The sequence below is a fragment of the Odontesthes bonariensis genome, chromosome 1 (genome assembly GCF_027942865.1).
Source record: "Odontesthes bonariensis isolate fOdoBon6 chromosome 1, fOdoBon6.hap1, whole genome shotgun sequence".
Taxonomy (NCBI): domain Eukaryota; kingdom Metazoa; phylum Chordata; class Actinopteri; order Atheriniformes; family Atherinopsidae; genus Odontesthes; species Odontesthes bonariensis.
This window is the reverse complement of record NC_134506.1, coordinates 45,237,371-45,260,113: the sequence shown is the minus strand read 5'-3', so window position 1 is coordinate 45,260,113 and position 22,743 is coordinate 45,237,371. Positions and strand designations below refer to the sequence as shown.

General features: G+C 51.5%; 1 protein-coding gene across 7 annotated transcripts in view; it reads right to left on the bottom strand.

Moving 5' to 3' along the window:
• The window catches only part of LOC142382372 (uncharacterized), a 54,024-nt gene that overhangs the window by 5,029 nt on the left and 26,252 nt on the right, over positions 1–22,743 (bottom strand). For 4 of the 7 annotated variants that reach the window (XM_075468149.1, XM_075468175.1, XM_075468158.1 and 1 more), the window contains exons 15-23: positions 21,618–21,724; positions 20,786–20,909; positions 16,214–16,347; positions 16,010–16,057; positions 15,565–15,674; positions 13,773–13,941; positions 12,496–12,600; positions 1,369–12,390; positions 807–889 (exon numbers count right to left, since the gene is read on the bottom strand). In XM_075468149.1, the coding sequence (XP_075324264.1) occupies positions 807–889; positions 1,369–12,390; positions 12,496–12,600; positions 13,773–13,941; positions 15,565–15,674; positions 16,010–16,057; positions 16,214–16,347; positions 20,786–20,909; positions 21,618–21,724 (11,902 nt within the window). The remainder of the gene's footprint in view (positions 1–806; positions 890–1,368; positions 12,391–12,495; positions 12,601–13,772; positions 13,942–15,564; positions 15,675–16,009; positions 16,058–16,213; positions 16,348–20,785; positions 20,910–21,617; positions 21,725–22,743) is intronic. The other 3 variants (XM_075468202.1, XM_075468185.1, XM_075468194.1) reach the window with 3 other exon arrangements.

The window sequence follows — 22,743 nt, the reverse complement described above, 5'->3', positions numbered from 1 at the left end:
CGCTGGGCGAGTTAACTCGTTAATTATTTAACACCAACAAATATTTTATCGCGCATTAGCACAGGTTTTATTATTTATTTTATTATTGTAAAAGTCTGTCGCTCACAGGCTTTTATTTTGTAAAAGTCTGCTGCTCACAGGCTTTTATTTTGTAAAAGTCTGTTGCTCACAGGCTTTTATTTTGTAAAAGTCTGCTGCTGTCTGCTGTGGAACAGGAAAAGAAAGTAATCGGCGGATCCACCAAACATGGAGAAGGGTACGGAACTTTTACTCGGCCATTTTCATGTTAAAGTTCTTCCAGACGGCGGAGTCGACAGAACCAAAGTCATCTGTAAACACTGCCAAGTTGAATTGTCTTCTCAGCGTAGTAGTTCCAGTCTAAAATATCACTTAAAGGCAAAACACACAACTGATAGCAGCAAGTCATTCAAGGAAACAGACAGTGGAGCGAGGCTTCTACATAAAAACTACAGAAAGATGCTGATGTTAAAAGTGTGTTTGCACAACAAATGTTATGGCACTTTCATTCATATGGCAGCACATTTAAAATAAAGCTAAATGCTAAAAGCTATACACTACTTTTGGATTCATTTTTGGATTCTGCGTACAAATGAGATTAATCGTGATTAATCAGGGAAATCATGTGATTAATTAGATTAAACATTTTAATTGTTGCCCAGCCGTAGAAAAAAACATTAAAAAGTAGTTGCTGCATACAGGAATTAATCTTCGCCACAAGCTCAGCTTATTTAACTCGGAGCAGAGTGAGTCTCAGCTCTATTCCACATGTCCTGAGAGCTTTTTACCTCAGATCTGCAGGTTCTTCCGGGCAGCTTCCGGCTTCTTTGTGGACGGTTTGCTGCAGCTCGTCGGGCTTCGGCCTCCTCACCTGCAGACGTGGAAATAAGTCAGTAAAATACAGACGATCTTCATCAATGACAAAGATTCACATTCACAGAAATGGCGTCAGAACGTCTGCATCCCAAGGCAAGTTTATCTGTACAGCACAATTCAACAACAAAGTGCTTTACAGATACATTAAAACAGTAGAGATAAAAAGCATGATTTAAATTCCAAACAAAAAAGAAAGAAATAAGAACAATAGATAGAATCAGGAGTTAAAATGAGATGAAGTTTTGAAACTCAAGCTTCAGATTTGGAGCTTTATTCAAATGCAGCTGAACATAGGTTGTGTCTTCAGCCTGGACTTAAACACACTGAGTGTTTCAGCTGATCTGAGGCAAAAAGAAACACCATGCATGTCAAAGCGATGGTCAAACAACAACAACAACCCTGCATGCTGGACCACCACAGATGAGGAAGAGCAAGCAACAGCCAAACTGACAGGAAGCCGATGCCTGGACTTACCGGCCCGTCCGTCTCAGGCTGGGGGGCCCTGAGGTTAGTCTCTGGGCTCGACCCTTGCTTGGCCTCCACCTCCCGTTTGGCCTCCACCTCCCGCTTGGCCTCCACCTCCCGCTTGGCCTCCACCTCCCGCTTGGCCTCCACCTCCCGTTTGGCCTCCACCTCCCGCTTGGCCCCGGCCAGCTCCTCCATCAGCCTGTCGCGCTCGTCCTGCAGGCTGCCCATGGATCTGGAGAACGCCGACAGCTGCCTGCCGTAGGCGCCGTTCTCCAGAAGCACCCGTTTGAGCTCCCGCTCCCTCTCCGCCTGGACCTTGGACAGCTCGTCCACCAGCGCGCTCAGCGCTGCGTGCGCGTCCTTGCCCTCCACGGCGTTCAGCCTCCGAACCAGGACGTCCCTTTCTGTGGCCAGCGCGGCCACGTCTGAGGCGGCGTCCTGCAGGCGGCGCTCGGCCTTGTTGGAGGCGGCCCGGGTCTCTCTGAGCTCCTCGTCCAGTCGGTTCCTGAGGACTTTGAAGTCCTGGATGAGCTGGTCTCGGTCGCTCTGCAGCGCCGCCATGGCTCTGCACAGAGACCCGTTCTGACCCTTCACGTCTTTGTTTATCGACTTTGCCTCGGACAGCTGCTGCTCCAGCCCGAGCAGATCTGCGGCGAGCTGGGACACTCTCCGATCCGCCGCCTCCCGCTCGTCTCTCATGGCGTTCGCCTCCCGCTCCAACTTATCCAGCTCGCTGTTGTAGGTGTCCTCGGCCTCGCCCAGTTTCTTCTCCGTTTCTGCTTCCAGCGCTCTCATTCTGTCCCTCAGCTCGTCGATGACGCCTCTCTGGGAGAGAACTTTCTGCTGGAGGTCATTGCATTCGGCCGCCTTGGACGCCACCGCCTCCTGCAGGTCGGCGATCACTCTGCCCTCATTGGTCGAGGATCTTTTCTCCCGCTGAGTCAGCACCTCGGCTTCCAGTTTGGACACCTGAGCCTTAAGGTCGGAGTTCTCCGCCCTCAGCGCGTCGCTGGCCTCCTCTTCCCGTTGGAGGTCCAGCCGGGACGCCCTGTGCTGCTTGTCGGCGGCGACCTTCTGGGTCTCCAGGCTCCGGATCGCGTCCTGCTGCTTCTTCAGCAGCAGCTTCAGCTGGTTGTCCTTCAGGGACAGCACCTGGTTCAGGTCCTCCCTGTAGCGCACCAGCTGCGCCCTCAGCATGGCGTTCTCAGAGTTCAGGTCGTCCATCTGATGCAGCAGCTTCCTGATCTCGTGCTTCAGGCCTTTGCTCGCGGCCCCGCCCTCCCCGTCAGGCCCCACCCCCTTGGGTCCCAGCTGGCTCTTCGCCTCCAGCGCCCGGCACTCCGACGCCAGCCTCTCCCGCTCGCTCTGCGACGACGCCAGCGAGTTCTTGAAGGACTCCATCCTGGCCGCCATCTGCTCCTTCTCCCGGACGGACCTGCTCACCTGACCTCGCAGACCTTTGACCTTTCCCTCCAGTGACCTCAGCGCCTTGTCGGCCGCCTCCCTTTGGGAGCGTGAAGACGCCAGCCGGTCCTCGTAGACGGAAACCTGCGTGCGATGGTTGGCCTGGAGCTGCTCCAGGTAGCCGGACATCTGCCCGTCCTTACAGGCCAGCAGGGAGGAGATCTCGGCGTCTTTGCCCTGAAGGAGGGTCCTCAGCTGCAGGGAGACCCCCTCCTGCTTCTGGAAGTCGGCCTGAGCTTTGTCGTGCCGCGTCAGCGCCAGGCCCAGCTGCGCCTCGGCGTCGGCGCTGGTCTTCTCCAGCTGCTGCAGGTGCAGCTGCAGCCGGGCGACCTCGTCCTCTCCGTCAGCCAGCCGCCGGCTCAGAGCGTCTTTCTCCTGCTTCTCTGCCTCCACCTGAGCAGCGAGCTCCGCCCTCAGCTCCGCGGCCTCGCTCAGCTCCGCGTTGGTGGCGCTCAGGACGAACAGCTGCCGCTGCTGTGCGGCGGCGGCGACAGAGTACTCGTTCAGCGTCCTCTCCAGCCTGGACTTGGCCACTCGGAGCTGGTTGACCTCGGCGTCTTTCTTCTTCGTGTCCTCCAGGAGCCGTGTGACCGTCAGCCCCTGCTCCAGCAGCTGCTCGTCCTTCTCCTGCAGGCTCTTCTGGTACAGGTCGCTCCAGCGCTTGGCGGCGGCGGCCCCCTGTGGCGTGGCGGATAAGGCGGACACCGTGGCTGCGCTCGTGTCGGCCGCTCTCTTCAGCGCGTTGAGCTGCAGATCTTTGGAGTCCAGCTGCTGCTTCAGCTCGTCGGCTCTTTGACTCGCTCCGTCTTTCAGACTCCTCAGCTCCTCCATCTGCTGCTGCAACACCAACACCGGGGTCTCCGGGGTCTCCGTGGTCTCCGGGGTCTCGTTCTCAGGCCGCTCGCCGTGCTGTGCCACCTTTAACGCCAGCTGCTGCCTCTCAGACTCGACGCTCTCCATCTTTTCCTCGGCCTCCTGGAGCAGGCTCTTGTGTGCCATCAGCTCCGCCTCCACCTGCCGGTTCTTCTCCTCCTGTGCTGAGATCTTCTCTGAGCTCCTCCTCAGGTCCTTCTCCAGGAGCTTCAGGTCCTTCTCCAGGTCCAGAATCAGCTCCTGGTAGGTGATGCAGTTCTGCTGCAGCTGCTTTATCTCGCCGTGCTTCTCCTTCAGCAGCTCCTGCAGCTCCCTCTTCACGTTCTTGGACCCCTGGTTGCCTCTCTGGACGGTCTTCAGCTTCTCCTCGAGCTCTCGCACCAGCTTCAGCTGCTCCTGCTCCTTTTCCCGCCGCACTCGGCCGCTCGTCTCCTCGCTGGCTGCCAGCTGAGCGCACAGCTGGGAGTTCTGAGTCTGCAAATCGCCGACGGACTCGGTCAGCTCGTCGATTCTCTCCGAGGTCTTGAGGACGACGCTTTCCAGGTACTCGTTTTCACTCTTCCCCTTGTCTGAAGTCTCCTGGGCGTTCTCCAGCTCCTCCTGCAGCAGCGACTTGTCGTCCTGGAGGATCCTCACCTTCTCGTTCAGACTGACGGCCTCCCGGCGGAGCTGATCCGCCGCAGCTTCCAGCTCCTGCCTGGCAGCTTCTTTCTCTCCCAGCTGCAGCTCGTGCTCACTCTGCATCTTTTCCATTCCATCGCAGAGATGTTGCTTCTCTTTCTTCAGGAGGTTGTTGATCTCCGACTGGGCGCCGAGTTCCGTCTTCTGAGCCTCTATCTGCGCTGTCAGTGAATTATTCAGACCGAGTGCTTCATCCAGCTTGAGCTGCACGCCGTCTGCTTCCACGCTCTTCTCTTCCACCGAACGACGAGCTGCTTCGAGCCGTTCTGCCAGCCGGCCGTTTGCAGCCTGCAGATCAGCGAGTTCCTCTCCCAGGCGGCGAATCTCCGCCTCCAGCCGCCGCTTCTCGTCTCTCAGCTCCAGCGTCGCCGCTTCGTGGTTCCCGTCCAGTTCCGTCAGCTCTTTCCTGATCTTCAGATTCTCCTCCTCCAGCTCCTCCACCCTCTGTCGCTTCTCCCGGGCGGAGCTGTGCATCCTCTCTGTGACCCTCTGGTTCTCCTCCTCCAGCTCCCGGGCGCGCCCCTGCAGGTCCTGCACCTTGCGGAGGGCCTCCTGCCGCTCCCTCCTGGCGCCCTCCAGCAGCTGCCTCATCTTGTCCATCTCGCTGCTGACGTTCTCGTACGCCTGCAGCAGCGACTCGTACTCCTGCTTCAGCTCGGCGTGCCTGGACTTCCACGTGGACAGCTCCTCCGTCTGAGAGTCTTTGAGGGACTCCAGCTGGCAGGAGAAGGCCCGTTTCTGCTGAGTGATGTTCTCGATGGTCAGCTTCAGGCTGTCGCAGGCTGCGGAGAGGCTGTGGTTCTCACTGCGGACGCGCTCCACCTCCGAGCCCAGCTGGTCCCTCTCTGATTTCAGATCCAAGTACTCGGCTTCTTTCCCTTCTTGCCTCGCAGACAGCTTCTCCGCCTCCTCCTTCAGGGTGGAGTTCTCCTTCAGGAGCTCCTTCCTGGACACCAGAGCCGCCTGCAGCTTCCTGGTGAGGAGGGCGACTTTGTTCTGGCCGTCCTGATGATTCACCCGGCGGCCATCTTGCTGAGACTTCTGGAGCGTCTCGGCCTCGGCTCTCATCGTCTCCACGGTGACCTGGTGCATTTGGATCTGCTGCTGCAGCTGCAGCTCCAGCGCAGCGATCAGCTCCTCTCTCTGGGGAAGTTGAGCCAGAGAAGCTCTCTCTCGGCTGCAGGTTTCACGTTTCTCCTTGTTTCCTTCCTCCGCCTCCTTCAGCTGCCGGGTCAGCATCGTTATCTCGCCTCTGAGTTCTCCCACGAGCCTCACAGAACTGTCTCGTTCCTGCTTTAATGAGTCCAGTTCGTTATGATCCATCTGTGCTTCTTCAGGCTCTTTGGTCGGAGCACCGCTGTCCTCGCCGGGCTGCTGCTGCTGCTGGGTTTCTGCCGGAGTCCTTGGACTGGTTAACGCCTCTGAAGGTTTCTGTGGAACTTGCTCTTTTAAGGGAGGACTCTGGCCCAAAAGGGCCTCGTTCTTCTGTTCCTCCGCTGCAGACTTGATGGTTTCCTCATACTTCTCAATCACGTCGGTTTTCTCTTTTATTTCTGCGTGAGCTCTCTCCAGGTCGCTCCGCACCACGAGCACTTCAGACTTCAGGGCTTCGCCTCTTCGCTCCATCTCCCTGAGAGTCTCGTCTTTAGTCGCCATATCAGCGCTCATCTTCTCCAGTCTGGACGTGAGGTGCTCCAGCTCCGCCTGCAGGTCGGGCAGAGAGAGGCAGCGACTTTCCCTCTCAGCCAAAGACGCCTGCAGGTCTCGCAGAGTTTGGTCCTTCTCCTCGACGAGCCGCCTCAGAGTGCTGAGCTCCCCCGGAGAGGACGGGGGCTCCCGGAGCTGCTCGTCCAGGCTCAGCCGGATGGCGTTCAGCTCGTTGGTCTGCCGGCAGCGCTGCTCCAGCAGAGCCTTGTAGTCGTCCTTCAGCTCGGCCAGCTCCTGCGTCAGCTTCTTCTCGCTCTCTTGGGCTTTCTTCGCCGTCTCTTTGCGTGCCAGCAGCGCGGCCTGCGCCTTCTTCTGAAGAGTCGCCTTCTCCGCCTTCATCCGCGTCAGCTCGCCTTCTAACTCCACAGCCGAGGCGGATCTGTCCTTCAGCTCCTCTTTACACGTCTGGATCTCGCTCTGAAGCTCCTCTACTCTCAGCATCAGAGCTCGTTCCGAGGCGGCGGCGGCGTTCTGCAGCCGCTCGATGGCCGAGTCTTTCTCGCCGATCATCTGTAACAGACTCGCTTCCCTTTCATCCAAAGCGCTTCGCAGCGTCCGTCTCTCTGCCTGCAGCTCCTCCACCAGTCTGTGGCCTTCTGCTTTCAGCTCCAGCGTTTCCTTCTCCAGCAGAGAAACCTGTTCCTCGTGCATCTGCGCCGCAGCTCCAGCCTGGTTCGTCAGCTGGTGAACTCGATCCCGCAGAGCCGACAGCTCGCCCTCGCTGCTCGCGCTCTCTTCCCTTTGCTTTTCGTACTCATCGATTCTTTTCAGCAAATCTTTCCTCACGACCAGAGCAGCTTGCAGCTTCTTCCTGGTCGCCTCTTTGTCTTTGGACGCCTTGGCGAGCTGGCGCTGCAGATCCTCTTTGGCTGCGATCAGCTCGAGCTTCTCTGAGTTTCTGCTCTCGGTTTGTTCTGTTTGTTCTTCCAGCTGCTGGGAAATGGCTTGGTGAGCCTGCTGTGTGCTCTCTAACTGCTGGGAAACCTCCCCGAGCCTCTGCTGCGTGCTCTCTAACTGCTGGGAAACCTCCCCGAGCCTCTGCTGCGTGCTCTCTAACTGCTGGGAAACCTCCCCGAGCCTCTGCTGCGTGCTCTCTAACTGCGTTAGCAGGGAAACATTGGCCTCGTCCAGCTTCATTCTCTCACTGGAGGCCGCCTCCATGACCTGAGCGATGGATGCATCTTTGTCCTTCAGCTGCTGGCTCAGCCCAGAGAGCAGCTCCCTCTGCTGGCCGATGTGGACGCTCATGTGACCCACCTGCTCATCCTTTGCCTTCACCTCGGCGTATAAGGAGGCGTACCTGACGGAGGCCTCCTTCACCTTCTCCACCTCTGCATGCAGCTGGCTCTGGAGCCTCTCTGCGGCCTCCTGCAGGAGGGCGACTTGCCGAACCTTCTCGTCGTTTTCAGCCAGCTGGCTTCTCAAAGCCTCGACCTCGGCCTGGTGGCTTTCTTCCACCCGTTTAATCATGTCGTGCAGGGAGGCTTTCTCCTGGTTTACAGCGGCGGATGAGGCGTCTCTCCTGGTCAGGAGCCTCTGCAGCCCGTCCTCGGCGCTCCTCAGCGCCCGCTGTAAGCCGCGGTTCTCCGCCTCCCGTTCTCGGACAGCTGCCAACACTTTCTCCAGCTGGATTCTGGAGGCCGACGCCTCCCACTCTTTGGCGCCCAGCTGATCGGAGCCCTGGCTGACGGCGGCGGCGGCCTCGGCCAGCTTCTCCTGCAGACCGTCCAGGTCCTGCTTCAGAGCGCTAACTTTAGCATCCTTGGACTCGGCTTCGCTTTCTAAGCGCCTCAGCAGCCGGCTCTTCTCCTGCTTCTCCCTGTCCAGCACCAGCAGCCACTCCTTCTCAGAGTCCTGCAGAATCTGCTCTATCTTTTGAACGTTCGCTCTTAACTGACAGAGTTCTCCATCTTTGGCACTAACCTTTGCTTGCAGGCTCTGCTTCTCAGCCTCCACCTTCTCGGCCTGGCGGCGCCTCCTCTCCAGCTCCTCCTGCTCCGCCTTGGCCAGGCGCAGCTCCCCGCTCAGCCTCTGGTTCTGCTCCTCCAGCTTCTGCATCTCCGACACCAGCTGGGAGGCGTGTTTGGCCTGAGCCGCGTACTGAGCGTTGATGGCGTGCAGCGCCATCTCCCTCTGCTCCAGGTTCTCCGTCAGCGCGTTCATCTGCGCCACCACCTGCAGGTGCTGCGCTTTGAGCCGCTCCATCTCCGCGGTCAGCAGGGACACGCCGGCTCGGTGCGATGCGAAGGCTTCGTCCTTCTCCTGCGACAGGCTGCAGGTGGAGGCTTCGCTTCGCTCCAGTCTGTCCCGAGTCTCGGATAACTCCTTTCTCAGCGTTTCCATGGTGATCGCTGCCGTTTGCCGTTCCTTGTTGGACTCTTCCAGCTGCCCTCTCAGCCCTCGCAGCTCCTCTAAGCTCGCGGCGTATTTGTCCTGCAGGTTGTGGAAGGCACTCTGCGTTTCCCCCGCCGACCTCTTCAGCTCGTCCGACTCGGCGGACATGGACAGAACTCGACTCTGCAGCTGCGACACCAGCTCCGTGCTCTCCACGAACTGAGCTTTGAACAGCGAAGCCTCGTCCGCTCTCCTCTGAACATCCTGGAGAGACTTGGACTGCTCCAGGAGTGCGGCTTCTTTGTCCTCCGAGGCCCGTTTGAGGCTCTCCGCCGAGTGGTTGAGCTTCGTGACGAGCTCCTCCAGGTGTGAGAGCCGCTCCTTCAGGCTCTCGCACTCGGCCTCTTTGGCTTGCAGATGTGAGTTGAGCTTTTCTACGGCGGCAGAAGAATGCGTTTGATGCTCGACACTCGCCTGCTGCGTTTTCTCCAGAGCGTCTTTCAGACCTCGGAGTTCAGAGGCCGTTTGTTCCAGCTCTGAAAGCCGCTTCTGTAGCCCGGCGTTTTCATCCGCCTGCTGGGAGAGGCGGGCGTTGAGCTGCTGGATCAGGGCGCCGTCCTTCTCGTGCGCGTCGGAGAGCTCGGCTGCCGTGTTCTGAAGTTCCTGTTTCAGCTTTATGTTCTGCTCGTTCAGCGCTTTAGACTCGAGCATCTCCTGCCTCAGCCGATTGTTTTCTGCGGCCAGTCCCTGCACAGAAGCCTTCAGCTCGCCCATCTCAGCTTCCATCCCCGAGGCGTTCTCATTCGTGGCGCCGAGCTGACTGCTGAGTGACATCACCGATTCGTTACGTTTCCTCAGCTCGTCTTTAAGCTGCTCAAACTCGTTGGTGAGCTCGACCAAAGCCCGTTCCTTTTGCCGGAGGGATCCCAGCTCTGCCTGCAGCGTGGACACGAGCTCCTTCTGCAGCCGGACTTCATCCTGATACACGCCACACTCCTCCGCTTTCTGCTGACACGTCGAGTCCTTCTCCACAAGCCCCGCCCTCAGAGCCGAGCGCTGCTCCTGGAGCATGGACACGGCGTCCTGAAGCTGCTCCAGCTGGGACATCTGCTCCGACACCATCTGCTCCTTGTCGCTCAGGCACTCCCGTAAACTCCGGAGTTCTTCTGCTTTCTCCTTCAGCGTTCTGGACAGATCGGCGCATTCGTTTGTTTTCTCCAGCAGACTCGAGGAGTTTGACTGTTCGCTTTCTTTGAGGATCTTCTTCAGCTCCTCCGCGGTGACCGTCAGCTCCTCTTTTTCCCTCAACAGGCCGTCGATCCTGCTCCGACTGTCTGAGATTTGGATCTCGAGCTGGGAAGCCCTCTCTCGGAGTGAGCTCCTCTCAGACGTCAGCTCAGAAACGGACGCGGCGCTGGTCACCAGCTCTTCCTGTAGCCTCTGGTTGTCTCCCGTCAGACGGCTCAGCTGCTCTCTGAAACCGGAGTTCTGCTCCTCGGTGGCTTTCAGCCGCCCGCTGAGCTCGGACACGGCCGCCGCCTGCTGAGCCAGCTCCTTTTCTCCGGCCTCGCAGGCAGAATGCAGCCCGTGCTTCTCCTCTGTGAGCGCCTGGATTACACCGTTTAACCGATCCAGGTCCGTCTGCCGGGACTCCGCCTGGGCCTGCAGCTCTCGGGCGCTCTCCTCCATCGCAGCGATCCGGCCGCTCAGAGCCTTCACCGTCTCGTTTCTCTCGTTCAGCTCGTCTTTGCACGTCTGGCTCTGCTGAGCCGAGCTTCTCAGCGCTTCTTCTCGCTCTTCCAGCTGCTGCCTGAGTTGTGAGCGCGCTCCGTGAAGTGAGTCGGCGTCGGCCTGCAGCGAGGACGTAAGACTCGTCAGAGCTGTGATTTCACTCCGCAGGCCGTCGCATTCCTCCTGCTTCTCTTTCAGCAACGCTTCCCTCTCCACCAACCCAGACTTCAGACTGGACTCTTGTTCTCGGAGCAGAGACAGCGTTTCCTCCAGCTGAGTTTGCAGCTGTTGTTGAGTTTCCACTTTTTGCAGGAGGTCTGCGGCGGTTTGCGCTCGCTGCTCCAGCTCAGAGGTCAAGCTTTGCAGCGCCTCCTCCTTGACCCTGAGCAGCTGGCTGAGACCGCTGCATTCATTGGTTTTAGCCAACAACATCTCAGAGTTGGAGTGTGCGCTCTGCTCCAGAACTCGACTCAACTCGCCGTTCAGGACGGTCAGTTCCTCCTTTTCTCTCTGCAGCTCTTGGATAACTTTGTTATTTTCAGAACGCTGCGTTTCCAAAGTGGATATTTTTGCTTGCAGGGACTCCGTCTGGGCCGTGAGCTCTGAAACGTGTCTCACGTGTTGGGTTAGTTCCACTTGGAGCCTGTCTTTGTGCTCGGTGAGGCGGCGCACTTCGGCCTCCAGGCTGCCGTTCAGCTGCACAGCGGAGGAAACCTTCTCATTCAGCTCTCCGGCCTCCCGCTTCTGCAGGTCCAGCTTCTCGTTCAGCCCCTTCAGCTTCTTCTCCAGCTGCACTTTTTCCGTCTTGGCGCTTTTTAAAAGGCTTTTGAGTTTGGAGACATTCTCAGACTTGCCCTTTAAGTCGCTGCTCAGCTTCTCGTTTTCTGTGTTGAGCTTCTGCCTCTGGTCCTCGGCCCGTTCATCAGCCGCCTTCAGTTGCTCTTCCAGGGATGCGACGGCTTCCAGTTTCTCCTCTCTGATGCGCTCCTCCTTCTGCGTCTGCTCCTCCAACCGTTTGGACAGCGTCTGAACTTCTCCGTTGTGTTTCTCCACCTCAGCCAGGAGTTTGTTCTGCTCCTCCTTGGAGGATTTCAGCTCCTTTTCGTGCGTCTGCTCCTTCTCAGCGAGCTCCTGCTGCAGCTTCTCCTGGAAGGATTTCAGCTCCTGGAAGGACTTTAGCTCCTTTTCGTGCGTCTGCTCCTTGTCAGCGAGCTCCTGCTGCAGTTTCTCCTGGAAGGATTTCAGCTCCTTTTGGTGCGTCTGCTCCTTCTCAGCGAGCTCCTGCTGCAGCTTCTCCTGGAAGGATTTCAGCTCCTTTTGGTGCATCTGCTCCTTGTCAGCGAGCTCCTGCTGCAGTTTCTCCTTGTCAGCGAGCTCCTGCTGCAGTTTCTCCTGGAAGGATTTCAGCTCCTTTTGGTGCATCTGCTCCTTGTCAGCGAGCTCCTGCTGCAGCTTCTCCTTGTCAGCGAGCTCCTGCTGCAGTTTCTCCTGGAAAGATTTCAGCTCCTTTTGGTGCGTCTGCTCCTCGTCAGCGAGCTTCTGCTGCAGTTTCTCCTGGAAGGATTTCAGCTCCTTTTGGTGCGTCTGCTCCTTCTCAGCGAGCTCCTGCTGCAGCTTCTCCTTCGACTCCTCGACCCTTTGAGCAGAAGCCGCCAGCTGCTCCTTCAGGGAAGCGATGTGCGTTTCACACTCAGAGAGATGATGGCGATGGCTCCCGGCCTGCCTCTGGATCTCCCCTCGAAGGTCCAGAAGGGTTTTCTTGTCCTCTTCGGCCTGTTTTATCAGATGTTCCACCTCAGACGTTCTGGATTCTCTTTCCTCCGTAACGCTCACCAACTCTGACTCCGTGTCCTTAAGTTTTCCCACCAGCTCCGTGATCCTGCTGTTCAGGGTTTGCTGGTCTGAAGTCTGCGAGTCTCTGATGACCGCGGCCTCCCGCTCCGCCTTGCTCAGAGCCTTTTCCACCTGGACCAGGTTCTCCTCTTTGAGTTTCGCCTCCTGCTTCAGAACCGTGATCTGCTCCGCGTACTCGGCCATGTTGCCGGCCAGGCTGGATATCTCCTTGTCCTTTTCCAGCAGGGTGTCTTTCAGACTGTCGATTTCGCGCTCACAGCTCTGGAGGTCGTGGATGAGTTGGGCTCGTTCCTCCAGGTGGGCCGTGTTTAGTTTGTCCAGGTCCTCGTTTGTCTGATCGAGCTCCATTTGTAACGTTTCTATGGTGGCCTCCTGTTTCTGGGCCTGAAAATGATCAAATAAAACGACGGTGAGACGTCAGTACAGATTTTATAGAGGTATCATCCCTTTAAGCAAAGAAATTAAATGGAAACGGATCTCAAAGCACACCTTCTCTTTCAGCACGCTCAGTTTCTGGGCAAGCTCGGCAGCCTCCGTCTTCAGCTCGCAGCACCGTTTCTCCGAGCTGCTGCCTTTCTTGGTCACGTTCTCAAGCTGGAAGGAGAGAAAAGATTAAAACAGAAATATAGCTGCAAGCAGCGATGGGGGGGCCTAGCAGCATGGCACAATAGGCAAGGCTTGGGCTGCTCAGGAAGGCGTCATGAGTCCATGCACCAAGTTTCGCATCGATACATCAATGCATCGCAGAGATACGGCCTAACGTCCTGTTTGCGCGTCGGCGTAGAGTTTGATTGGCTGCCGCAGGCAAACGGAAGCGAAATGAAAAAATGCACATGATAACTTTTGTGCGGCTTGGTCTGAAGATTCTATGTGCCAAGTCCCGTGGAGATTGGACAATCTCAGTGGCCTTAAATGCTTTTTGAAGGTTTTTGATTAAATTCAAAATGGCGGAAAATACAAGATGGCGTAGATGACGTCGTCTGCATCCAAGGATTCCAACGGTACCTCATTTGTGAAATTTGGACCAAGGGGTCCAAAGATATGAGCAAAAATGCATTTTTTTCTACATATAGCGCCACCTATTGGCCAAACGTCACCAAACTTCTTTGGCCTCTTACCGTCCTGGTCATGAGTCTGTGTCAGAAGTTTGACGTCATAACATCAAATGGTTGCCAAGATATGACCTCACTTCCGGTTTGGCGGAGTCAACCTCGAGTTTGATTGGCTTTTATGGAAAAAAATGGAAGACTAATTAAAAATTCCACACGATAACTTTTGTGCGGCTTGGTCTTAAGAGTCTATGTGCCAAGTTTCGTGAAAATTGGACAATCTGTGACCTGAAATGCTTTTTGAAGGTTTTTGATAAAATTCAAAATGGTGGAAAATCTAAGTATACACAAAATGACGTTGGACTCGTCATGATCCAAGGATTCCAAGGATGCCTCATTTGTGAAATTTAGACCAAGTAGTCCAAAGTTATTAGGCTGAATACACTTTGAACTTTGACGTGTTGGTGGCGCTAGAGAGTAAGCTCTTGGTGCATGAAAATTCTTGAGTTTGGCTTTGGCACTTGGCTGATTACGTGTGCCAAATTTCACAACTTTTTACCATAGCGTTCATGGGGCTGCCATAGACTTCCATTGCAGCGGAATAATAAGAAAAACCTACTAACACAACAGTTTCCTGCAGCTTCGCTGCTAGGCCCCCAAATGTAACCACAGAGGAAAGCTGATAGTTGGTAAAGAGGAGAAAGCCAGGACTCTTACAGCGTGCTCCGTCTGAAGCAGCTTGTCGGACAGCTCTCTGCACTGAGTCTCCTTCTCGCTCAGGGACTCTCGGAGGCTGCTGATGAGCTCCAGCTTCTCACACGTCTTGGCCAACGTGTTTTCCTTCTCGATGAGGGAGCTTTCCAGGCACTCCTGCGTGTCACTCAACCTGCAGGAAACAGAAAAAAACCAAGAAAAGTTCACCAGGCTGTGAGCCGTAATACCAGCGACCACGTCAGAGATCACGATCGTTTCCCCGGAGCCTGGTTTGTTGCATCTCAATCCTCTGAAGTAAGGAAATAAATGCCTGTCAGGCAGCTTTTTACCATCTCAGAAACATCAACAGAATTAAAGGTTTCCTCTCCCAAAAAGACCATGAGAAACTCATCCATGCATTCATCTCCAGTAGACTCCATTACTGTAATGGAGCTATGAATCTGAGCGAGTGGCCATGACTTGTGGAGTCCCCCAGGGGTCAATTCTTGGACCTCTTCTGTTTAAAGCTGCAGTCTGCAGGATTTGTTGTTGTCATACGTAAAGTCCTACTTTTTGGCATTTTAAGAGTTTACATGATCTATCAGAACGCTTGAAGTTGAAAACGGTGACCTCCGTAGTCGCAAAATGCAAGAAATGCTTATTTTTTTAACCGAAAAATAAAAAGTTATTCAACTTCCTGTCCCGCCCCTTCAAAACACATGAGAACTCGTGCACGTAGACGTGCACGCCAGATGCACGAACGCGACTCCTCATTCATCAACTCACCTGTCATTTGCGATCATGGAAGACACAGTAAGTAGACTAGCCCGTAATGAAGTTCAATAGTCCAGATAAATAAGCGTGGGGACGAGCCTACCTTGTATCGCGCGTGCACAATCGGTGATTGACAGGCAGCAGAGCCCAGCTCGTAACCTGATTGGTTACCTTTTACCGGTCCGGTCTGCATTTTTGTAAATAAACCTGCTGGCTTTGGAGGGACCTAGCGGGACATATAGGGGACCTAGAGAACTCTTTTTTTTTTGTATTGGGGTATTTAATGTACTACTTTCAGAATCCCCGGACAGTTCCAGGCATTATGCTTGAAAAAGAGTTGCAGACTGCAGCTTTAACTTGTATATGTTCCCTTTGGGTCAGACATTTGCAGAACTTTAACATCAATTATCACATTTATGCAGACGACTGCAACCTGTCGTCCGGCTGCTGTCGGCAGGCGGCAGCACGCAGTGATACAAAGGGAGAGAAAATAGGGCCAAGCGATTGTGAGGTCTGACTTTTTCCTGGAGAATCATTTTGTGATGCAAATGTATTACTCTTTTGAATGCATATTGTTTTGAGAAGCAAAACGCTTTATTTTCTAAACCCCAGCCAACTAACCGGACTACCTTCATCAACACCAAAACGAGGCTGGAACTCTGCTCACAGGACGCAGCAGGGGGTAAGAAGATGTTCAGAAATGATGTTGTTAGTATGGGATGTCATACAGCTTCATGTCAAAAGAGGTGAACTGTCCCTTTAAGAGACTTGGGTCTTAGAAGTGGGAATGCATGACCTGGCGGCGGTTTGTTGTTGTATTGTATGTATAACGTCATGTGATCGGCCTGTTTTATCTATTTTGAGAACTCCGATCAAACCCGATAGGGGCACTGTCGGCCGATTGCCGATCGATCGGTGCATCTCTAGACGAGGACGGTGGTAAACTGGAAAGTCGAGCTGCAACCGTAGCTCGACTCAACTGTGAATGAGGCCATGCTAAGTGAATTCAAGGCAAGTTAAGGCTTGTGAATCAGCAGCTTACCCTTTGAGCTGTTCGTTCAGGCTGTTCACCAGCAGCTGATGCTTCTCAGCTTCTCTGCTCTGCTGACATCGGACGCTGGCGAGTTGGCTCTGCAGTTTCTCCGACTCGTTCTGCAGCGGTGGAAACAACATCAATGTGAAGAGATCAATCTCTTAAAGCGCAGAGTGAAGAACTTTAACACAGAAATGGATGACAGCAGTTCTGCTAGGAAAGCAGCCGGTTACTGTTGTCATCTCTGAGGAAAATGAACTCCGATATTCTCCATGTGTGAGGCTGAAAGCTTTCTGAGGTAAAAGTGTGACGTGCGAAACCGAAAAAGAGTCTGAAACGGAACATTTAGCTTGTAAAAACAAACGTGTCCGGGGGTTAAAAAGCACACCACACCATTAGCAGTCACCGCCAGAGGTGCTCTCCAGCGCACACGTGCATGAGCGGCCCAACACACCTGAGAGACCCAACATGGCGGCTCATCTTCATCTACATCAAACGTCACCTGTGTTAGAAGGCTTTGTTACAAAATCCCAGTCCTTGGGGGGGGAACATGAAGTTCACTCATCATTTACTCGGGTTATTCATCAGTTGGGAGGTTACATCTTCACAGTCGGTGCACAGAGGTAATCAGGACGGTTTGAGTGCATTGGGAGTGTACCTGCAGAGACTCTATCCGGGCCTGCAGCTGGAGCCGGTCCTCCAGGTCCTGGCAGTGCTCCTCCAGGCTCAGTATCTGCTCCTGAAGCTGGTTCCGCTCCAGCTCCAGCTCCTCCACCACCGACCGCAAGCCGTCTGGAATCATCAGGAGACGGAGTGAGTGTGGCCAATGTGACGTGGCACGAACAAATTAAAGCGAGGCACAGATAAGAGGCCATACAGGCCGCAGGAGAGCATGAAACCTGCGTGATGTACATTTCCACTGCAGCAGTTACATTATGCTGGGTTTGTTTCCTGAACAATACTCCCAGGCTGTGTTCCAAACCGCATACTTCTCCTACTACTCCTACTAACTTTTTGAGTTAGTAAGCGAGTTTGAGTAAGCGAGAAGTTCTCGGATGCATACTAGATTCTCCGAAATGTTGGGTATGCATCATGAGATTACTACTCATACTCAAACTACCCAAGATGCAACGTAACGTGACGTCGCCGATCGTCATTTCGTGTCAAAACCTCAGTTTCAAGCTAGCTACAACGAGGGTAGGTTCACTTCCTGTTTTCAAAACAAAAGCACCAATTGTATGGTAATGGCTTTCCCTATGATAAAAGGCAACGGGTATTTTATTTTGTGAAAATAACCGGAAGTGCGTTGCTCACTGCGGCTAGCTTTAGTAGCGCCGAATTCGTGGGAACAAAATTGTAAACAGCCGGTATTTTGTCAGGTTTTCAACACGTTGGGGATCTAAACGACTACTTTCTCACCTGAAAATGTTTCAAATGTTGCTAAAGTTTACAGAGTTTAGAGCTTAAAGCGGCACTATGCAACTTTCAGTAATACGGGGTTTGTTTACCATGCAATACACACCCCAAAGCTGTAGGGGGCGCTCCGTAGAAAATAAGGCGACAGTCTAGCCATATTATATATTACTACTCTAGAAGCTAACCGCATTCAATTTAGCCGTCGACAGCTAATGGAGAGAGGTGTGTCTTATCAGGCTCCCTGGCTCGGCTCAGAGCCCTTTAGACCTGCCGTGAAGCAGTAGTTCTCGGCTCTCGTGTGTCGCGAGACTTCCAGAGGTAAACAAAGCACGCGGCGCCACAGGCAAAGTTGCAAGCGCTGTTTCGGGCTAGGGCCACCAGATGGAGATGGAAATGTCACCGTTTTCATCAGAACGGGTCAGCCAAGCAATCTGATGATTGCCAAGCAATTTTATGACCATGAAAAAGTTGCATAGTGGCGCTTTAAGTGAAATCAGCTTCAGGCCGGCTGATTTCGGCTCGGGCAGGAGCGAAATGCATTGTGGGTAAACGCTCTGCATACTGTCTGATCGATACGTATGTAGTATGTAGTATGCGGTTTCGAACACAGACCTAATCTTTGTGTCACAGTTGCTTTCTATTCAAATGGAAAGTAAAGGAATTTAAAGGGAGAGAAAATAGGGCCAAGCGATTGTGAAGTCTGACTTTTTCCTGGAGAACCATTTTGTGATGCAAATGTATTACTCTGTTGAACGCATATTGTTCTGAGAAGCAAAACGCTTTATTTTTTAAACCCCAGCCAACTAGCCGGACTACCTTCATCAACACCAAAACGAGGCTGGAACTCTGCTCACAGGACGCAGCAGGGGGTAAGAACATGTTCAGAAATGATGTTGCTGATATGGGATGTCACACAGCTTCATGAAAAAAGAGGCGAACTGTCCCTTTAACATTAACTAAATACTACCAACTTCCTTAATCACCGTTTCCATCCTGCAAAGTTCTGTGTCGTCCAAGTTCCCTGCTGTAACGTGTGCAGCACGTCAGCATTTACCGAGCTCAGAGTTCAGCAACAACGAGGCAGTTTGTGCTTCAGTGGATACAGATTTTCTCTTTTTTTTACAAGAGTTCTGCATCATTTTAAAAACTTTCCTCTTTGTAAAGGGGCAGTAAAGATGGTCCAACACCCCCCAGCCTCAACTTCCTGCCAGCCAGATGTAAATACGTTTTCTGCTTTTTAAGTTTTTCATCCTCCCATTTAAACAAAAGCCTGTTATTAAAGCAGTCTGTTATTTCTCTCTTTGTTCGCACCAATAAATCATTACAAAACAAGCCTGGTGTAGCGTGGCAGCTAATCACAACCTGGCGTGAGAGGTCGTGCCTGGGGGCATTTTTAGATTCAAGGCTGTCATCAGGCGTTAATGTGAAGTCATCGGTTTAGTGAAAGCGCTGCAAGTTCAACACGGTCCATTCTACAACAAAAGCAAGGTTTTTTTCCCCCGTTTATTCTTCTTATTTTTATTTATTCCTTAAAAACAAACGGCTGCCATACTGTTCTGGTTCCACTATCGGAGAGAGTAAGCATGTGATGCACATCGGTGGAAGTACATAACCGCAGTATTCATTTAGAATCAGAGAAAACAGTTTGATGATTCTTTAAAGCAGAGGTCTTCAACAGGGGGTCGCGGAGGTACTGCAGGGGGGGGGGTCGCGAAATCTTTGGTTGATAGACGATTTAAAAATTGTTTTTTTTAAAAACAGTTTTTCTCACAAATTGTGTGCAAATGTGTGCCATCCACAGATGGTTTGAGGATTCATTGTCCCATCTACATGCATGTTTAAAGTTAAAATCTGTGGATTATTTGAATAGCTCAGTGTTATATGCAAGATGTTTGTTTATAAATGGCAGTGGCACGGCCACCCTGTACCTTGTACATGTTTAAAATAAAAACATGAATATATTAACCTGTGTATTATTTGAATAGCTTAGTATTGAATGTACAATAACAGAGTAGCTATGTTTATACACGGCACTAGGCCCCGTTAAATATAAAACACAATTGTATGCCATATAAATAGTAGGGGGGGTCCCTGCTCCAACTCTCCATCAGTTTGGGGGTCCCTGGCCTGAAAAACGTTGAAGACCCCTGGTCTAAAGACTTCATTTGCAGATCAGTTAATAAAAAAAAAAAGAGTAAAAATGCAGTTCCACGGTCCAAACTTTAGCCACAAACAAGCAAAAATTACATCAGTTTTTCCAACTCCAATCCAAATCCATCGGTGTATTCTTATCATTCATCAATTTCTTTGTAGAGCTGGGCAACGATTAAAAATGTTTAATCTAATTAATCACATGATTTCCCTGATTTATCACAATTAATCTCATTTGTACGCAGAATCCAAAAATGAATCCAAAAGTAGTGTATAGCTTTTAGCATTTAGCTTTATTTTAAATGTGCTGCCATATGAATGAAAGTGCCATAACATTTGTTGTGCAAACACACTTTTAACATCAGCATCTTTCTGTAGTTTTTATGTAGAAGCCTCGCTCCACTGTCTGTTTCCTTGAATGACTTGCTGCTATCAGTTGTGTGTTTTGCCTTTAAGTGATATTTTAGACTGGAACTACTACGCTGAGAAGACAATTCAACTTGGCAGTAAATGCAGGAGTTTTTTTTTTTAAATTTATTTTGAAATACGTGCTTTTATGTTGAAACAAGTAAAACAGGAAGTAGCGCCGGTTAGCTCCGTTAGCTTCACACCTGTAGCGGTGATGTTAGCTGCTAGTTTCTCTTTATTTTATTCCTCCATGCTTGGTGGTGTTTGCTGTAACTGTGTGAATGTGATGCAGAGGAGAAGTGGAAGTTAAAGAATCCTAGTTCTGACCCTGCAGATTGCCTCTGGGGAATGATTCTGCCGCTGGTTGAGAAGCAGCTAAAGTGGCCAGTATTACTTTGATTATTTATCGGTACCAGCGACAATGCTAAGAATGCTATTTCTTTAATGATTACAACAACTAATGTCGTCTTTTACTTTGTTTACTCGAACATTTAGTTTTACGGTGTTGATGTGGCGTTAATAAACATCTGTGAGAAGAAATACAAAATAAAAGCCTGTGAGCAACAGACTTTTACAATAACAAAACCTGCGTTAATGCGCGATAAAATATGTATCAGCGTTAAATAATTTACAAGTTAACGCGATAATAACGCGTTAACTCGCCCAGCCCTATTTCTTTGTTATTTTGATAATATCTGATGTATTTTTTGGGTTAGCAGCACACGGGACAGGATGAGAGGAAATGAGAGAAAAGAAGCCGAACGTGCAAAAAACAGTAAAAAAACACCAAAAACTTACCACAGATGGAGAGCATCTTTTCCATCTAAATGCATATGCTCTTACACAGAACAATGCCCTCAGAGGACTCACAAACACTATCCAGCTCAACCAGCATGCACGTGTCAGGAAACAAAACTTAAAACTGACAGAGAATGTGACGAGCAACACGTAAATGTTGTGCCAGAGTTGCTTTAAATAAATCAGGGATGATGAGCTTAAATGTAACCCAGAGGCTGAGTTCACCAACAGAAATAGCTCGCAGGCTAATCCAATGTTTAGAAATAGATAGCCCAGCTTTTTTTTTTTTTTTTTTTTACTGGCAGGCTGGATGAAACGATAACACAAAACCAACCAAAAATCCAACACTGTGTTACTGAGGAAACCACAAAATAACCCAAAGACAGCTGAGGTTTCCCAAAGCCATGTGCAGATGACTGAGTGCATGCCGGTGAAAACTGTCCAGTGGGTCTCACACCTGGGTCTGGAGTACTGTACTCGGGCCACCAACCTCCCATGTTCTCTCCCTCCATCGGGGTCGTGCTCTCCGAGGCGCTCCGGGGGTCCTGGAAGGGGGTCTGTCCATCGAACTCAAAGTCCTCCTGCAGAGGGATCAACACAATTAAAACCACAGTTTCCTCTTGATCAAATCCGGGTCCTCATATTCCACCTTTTCCAACTCCTCTGTAAGATCTAAACCAGAGATACTCATTGGGCATAGTAGCTTATAACAATATGGTAACAATAACAATACATTTTTTCAAATAACATACAGTGAATACTGTACAATATTAAGTATTTTTATTAAGTTTGCGTTTTTGTAGTATTAAGTATTTTCATTAAGTATTAATTAAGGCTTAATGGTGTTTGCTAAAGGGGGAACTGTTAAACCTGGCAACGCAGCCCGCTTAGCGCACGCTAGCTCCTTTAGCTCCTTTAGCCAGCGCGAGATGCAGGCACAATGGATCAGTTTTTAATTGAAAAAGGGCAAAAACCAGCACAGAAACCAGCACAAAAACCATGCTCATCCTGAATGTCTCACTATGATTACAACAACAAACTACAAATACAACATGAAGAAAGTCGAGGACATGCACGCCAGCTTCCGCTCATCCCAGTATTAAGGTAAATGTGGTCTGAATTGATGCAAAAGGGGACTTTAGTATGTTGTCGTAAAAGTGGCTCTTCCCTTGATTTTGCTCTGCCAATGTGGCTCTTGTGAAATAAATAGTGAGCATCACTGCTTTATAGAAAAAACAACCCATAGACAACTGATGGAGGAGCACAGTAAAGTCAAGCCGTCCACCTACCTGCAGGCTTCGATGAGCCGGGGTCCCCAGCTTCTTGGCCTTGTGGTGGCCGAGCCCCCGAGCTTGAGCCAGATCCTCCTCCAACTCCTGCTGCCGAGTGGCCATTACTGGATCGGAGCAGCCAGGAAAGAACCAGTCATCCTCAATCAGTTTTGTGCCACAGGAAAAGGGGGGGAGGGTTGCATTGAGGGCGTGTTTTGTGGATGGAAACTTAACATATAAGGTGGACTGGAGAGGGTTACCGCAGAGAGAAGAAAGATAACTTTTTGACAGGATGACAAAGATGGAGAGAAGATGAGAAGCATGAATGGATCAGTGGCGCTGCTGGTTCTGGTGATTTTAGGAGATGAGGCACATTTAAAGGGATAATCCAGAGTAAAATGCACTTTAGATCAATTTACAGGATGTTGGGAGTACATACGTTGAGTTGACATCAAAATCATGTCATTCGGATGTGTTTTGAGAATTTCGATTTGACCGTTTTTAGCCAAAAGTCGTTAGCCTGGAGGTGAGAGGGGCATATCATGTCACCGCTACAAAACACTATTTTTATACCTCTTCTACAGCTCCAAACAACATAACACTTACGTGGTAGTGAGTAGAGGGTCCCTAAAGCCAAACCTAAGTGTCCCAAGGTCTTCATGTGGTCTGATATAGAGTCCAGAATGACTTTAATCAAGCCAGTACCTTTCCGGAAATGTTGCTGCTGCAGCTGCTGCTACAGACCGTGGTGAAGTTGGTTTGATATTGGATATTCGACAGATATTTACAATAAGGAAATAAGGTGTCTGTTTTTTCCAATACCTCCCAAGCCTTGTGACCTAGTGACTTGGGAGGTATTGGAAAAAAAAGACACCTTATTTCCTTATTGTGAATATCTGTCGAATATCCGAATATCTAATATCAAACCAACTTCAGCACGGTCTGTAGCGGCAGCTGCAGCAGCAACATTTCCGGAAAGGTACTGGCTTGATTAAATTCATTCTGGACTCTCTATCCGACCACATGAAGACCTCGGGACACTTCGGTTTGGCTTTAGGGACCCTCTACTCACTACCACGTAAGTGTTATGTTGTTTGGAGCTGTAGAAGAGGTATAAAAATAGTGTTTTGTAGCGGTGACATGA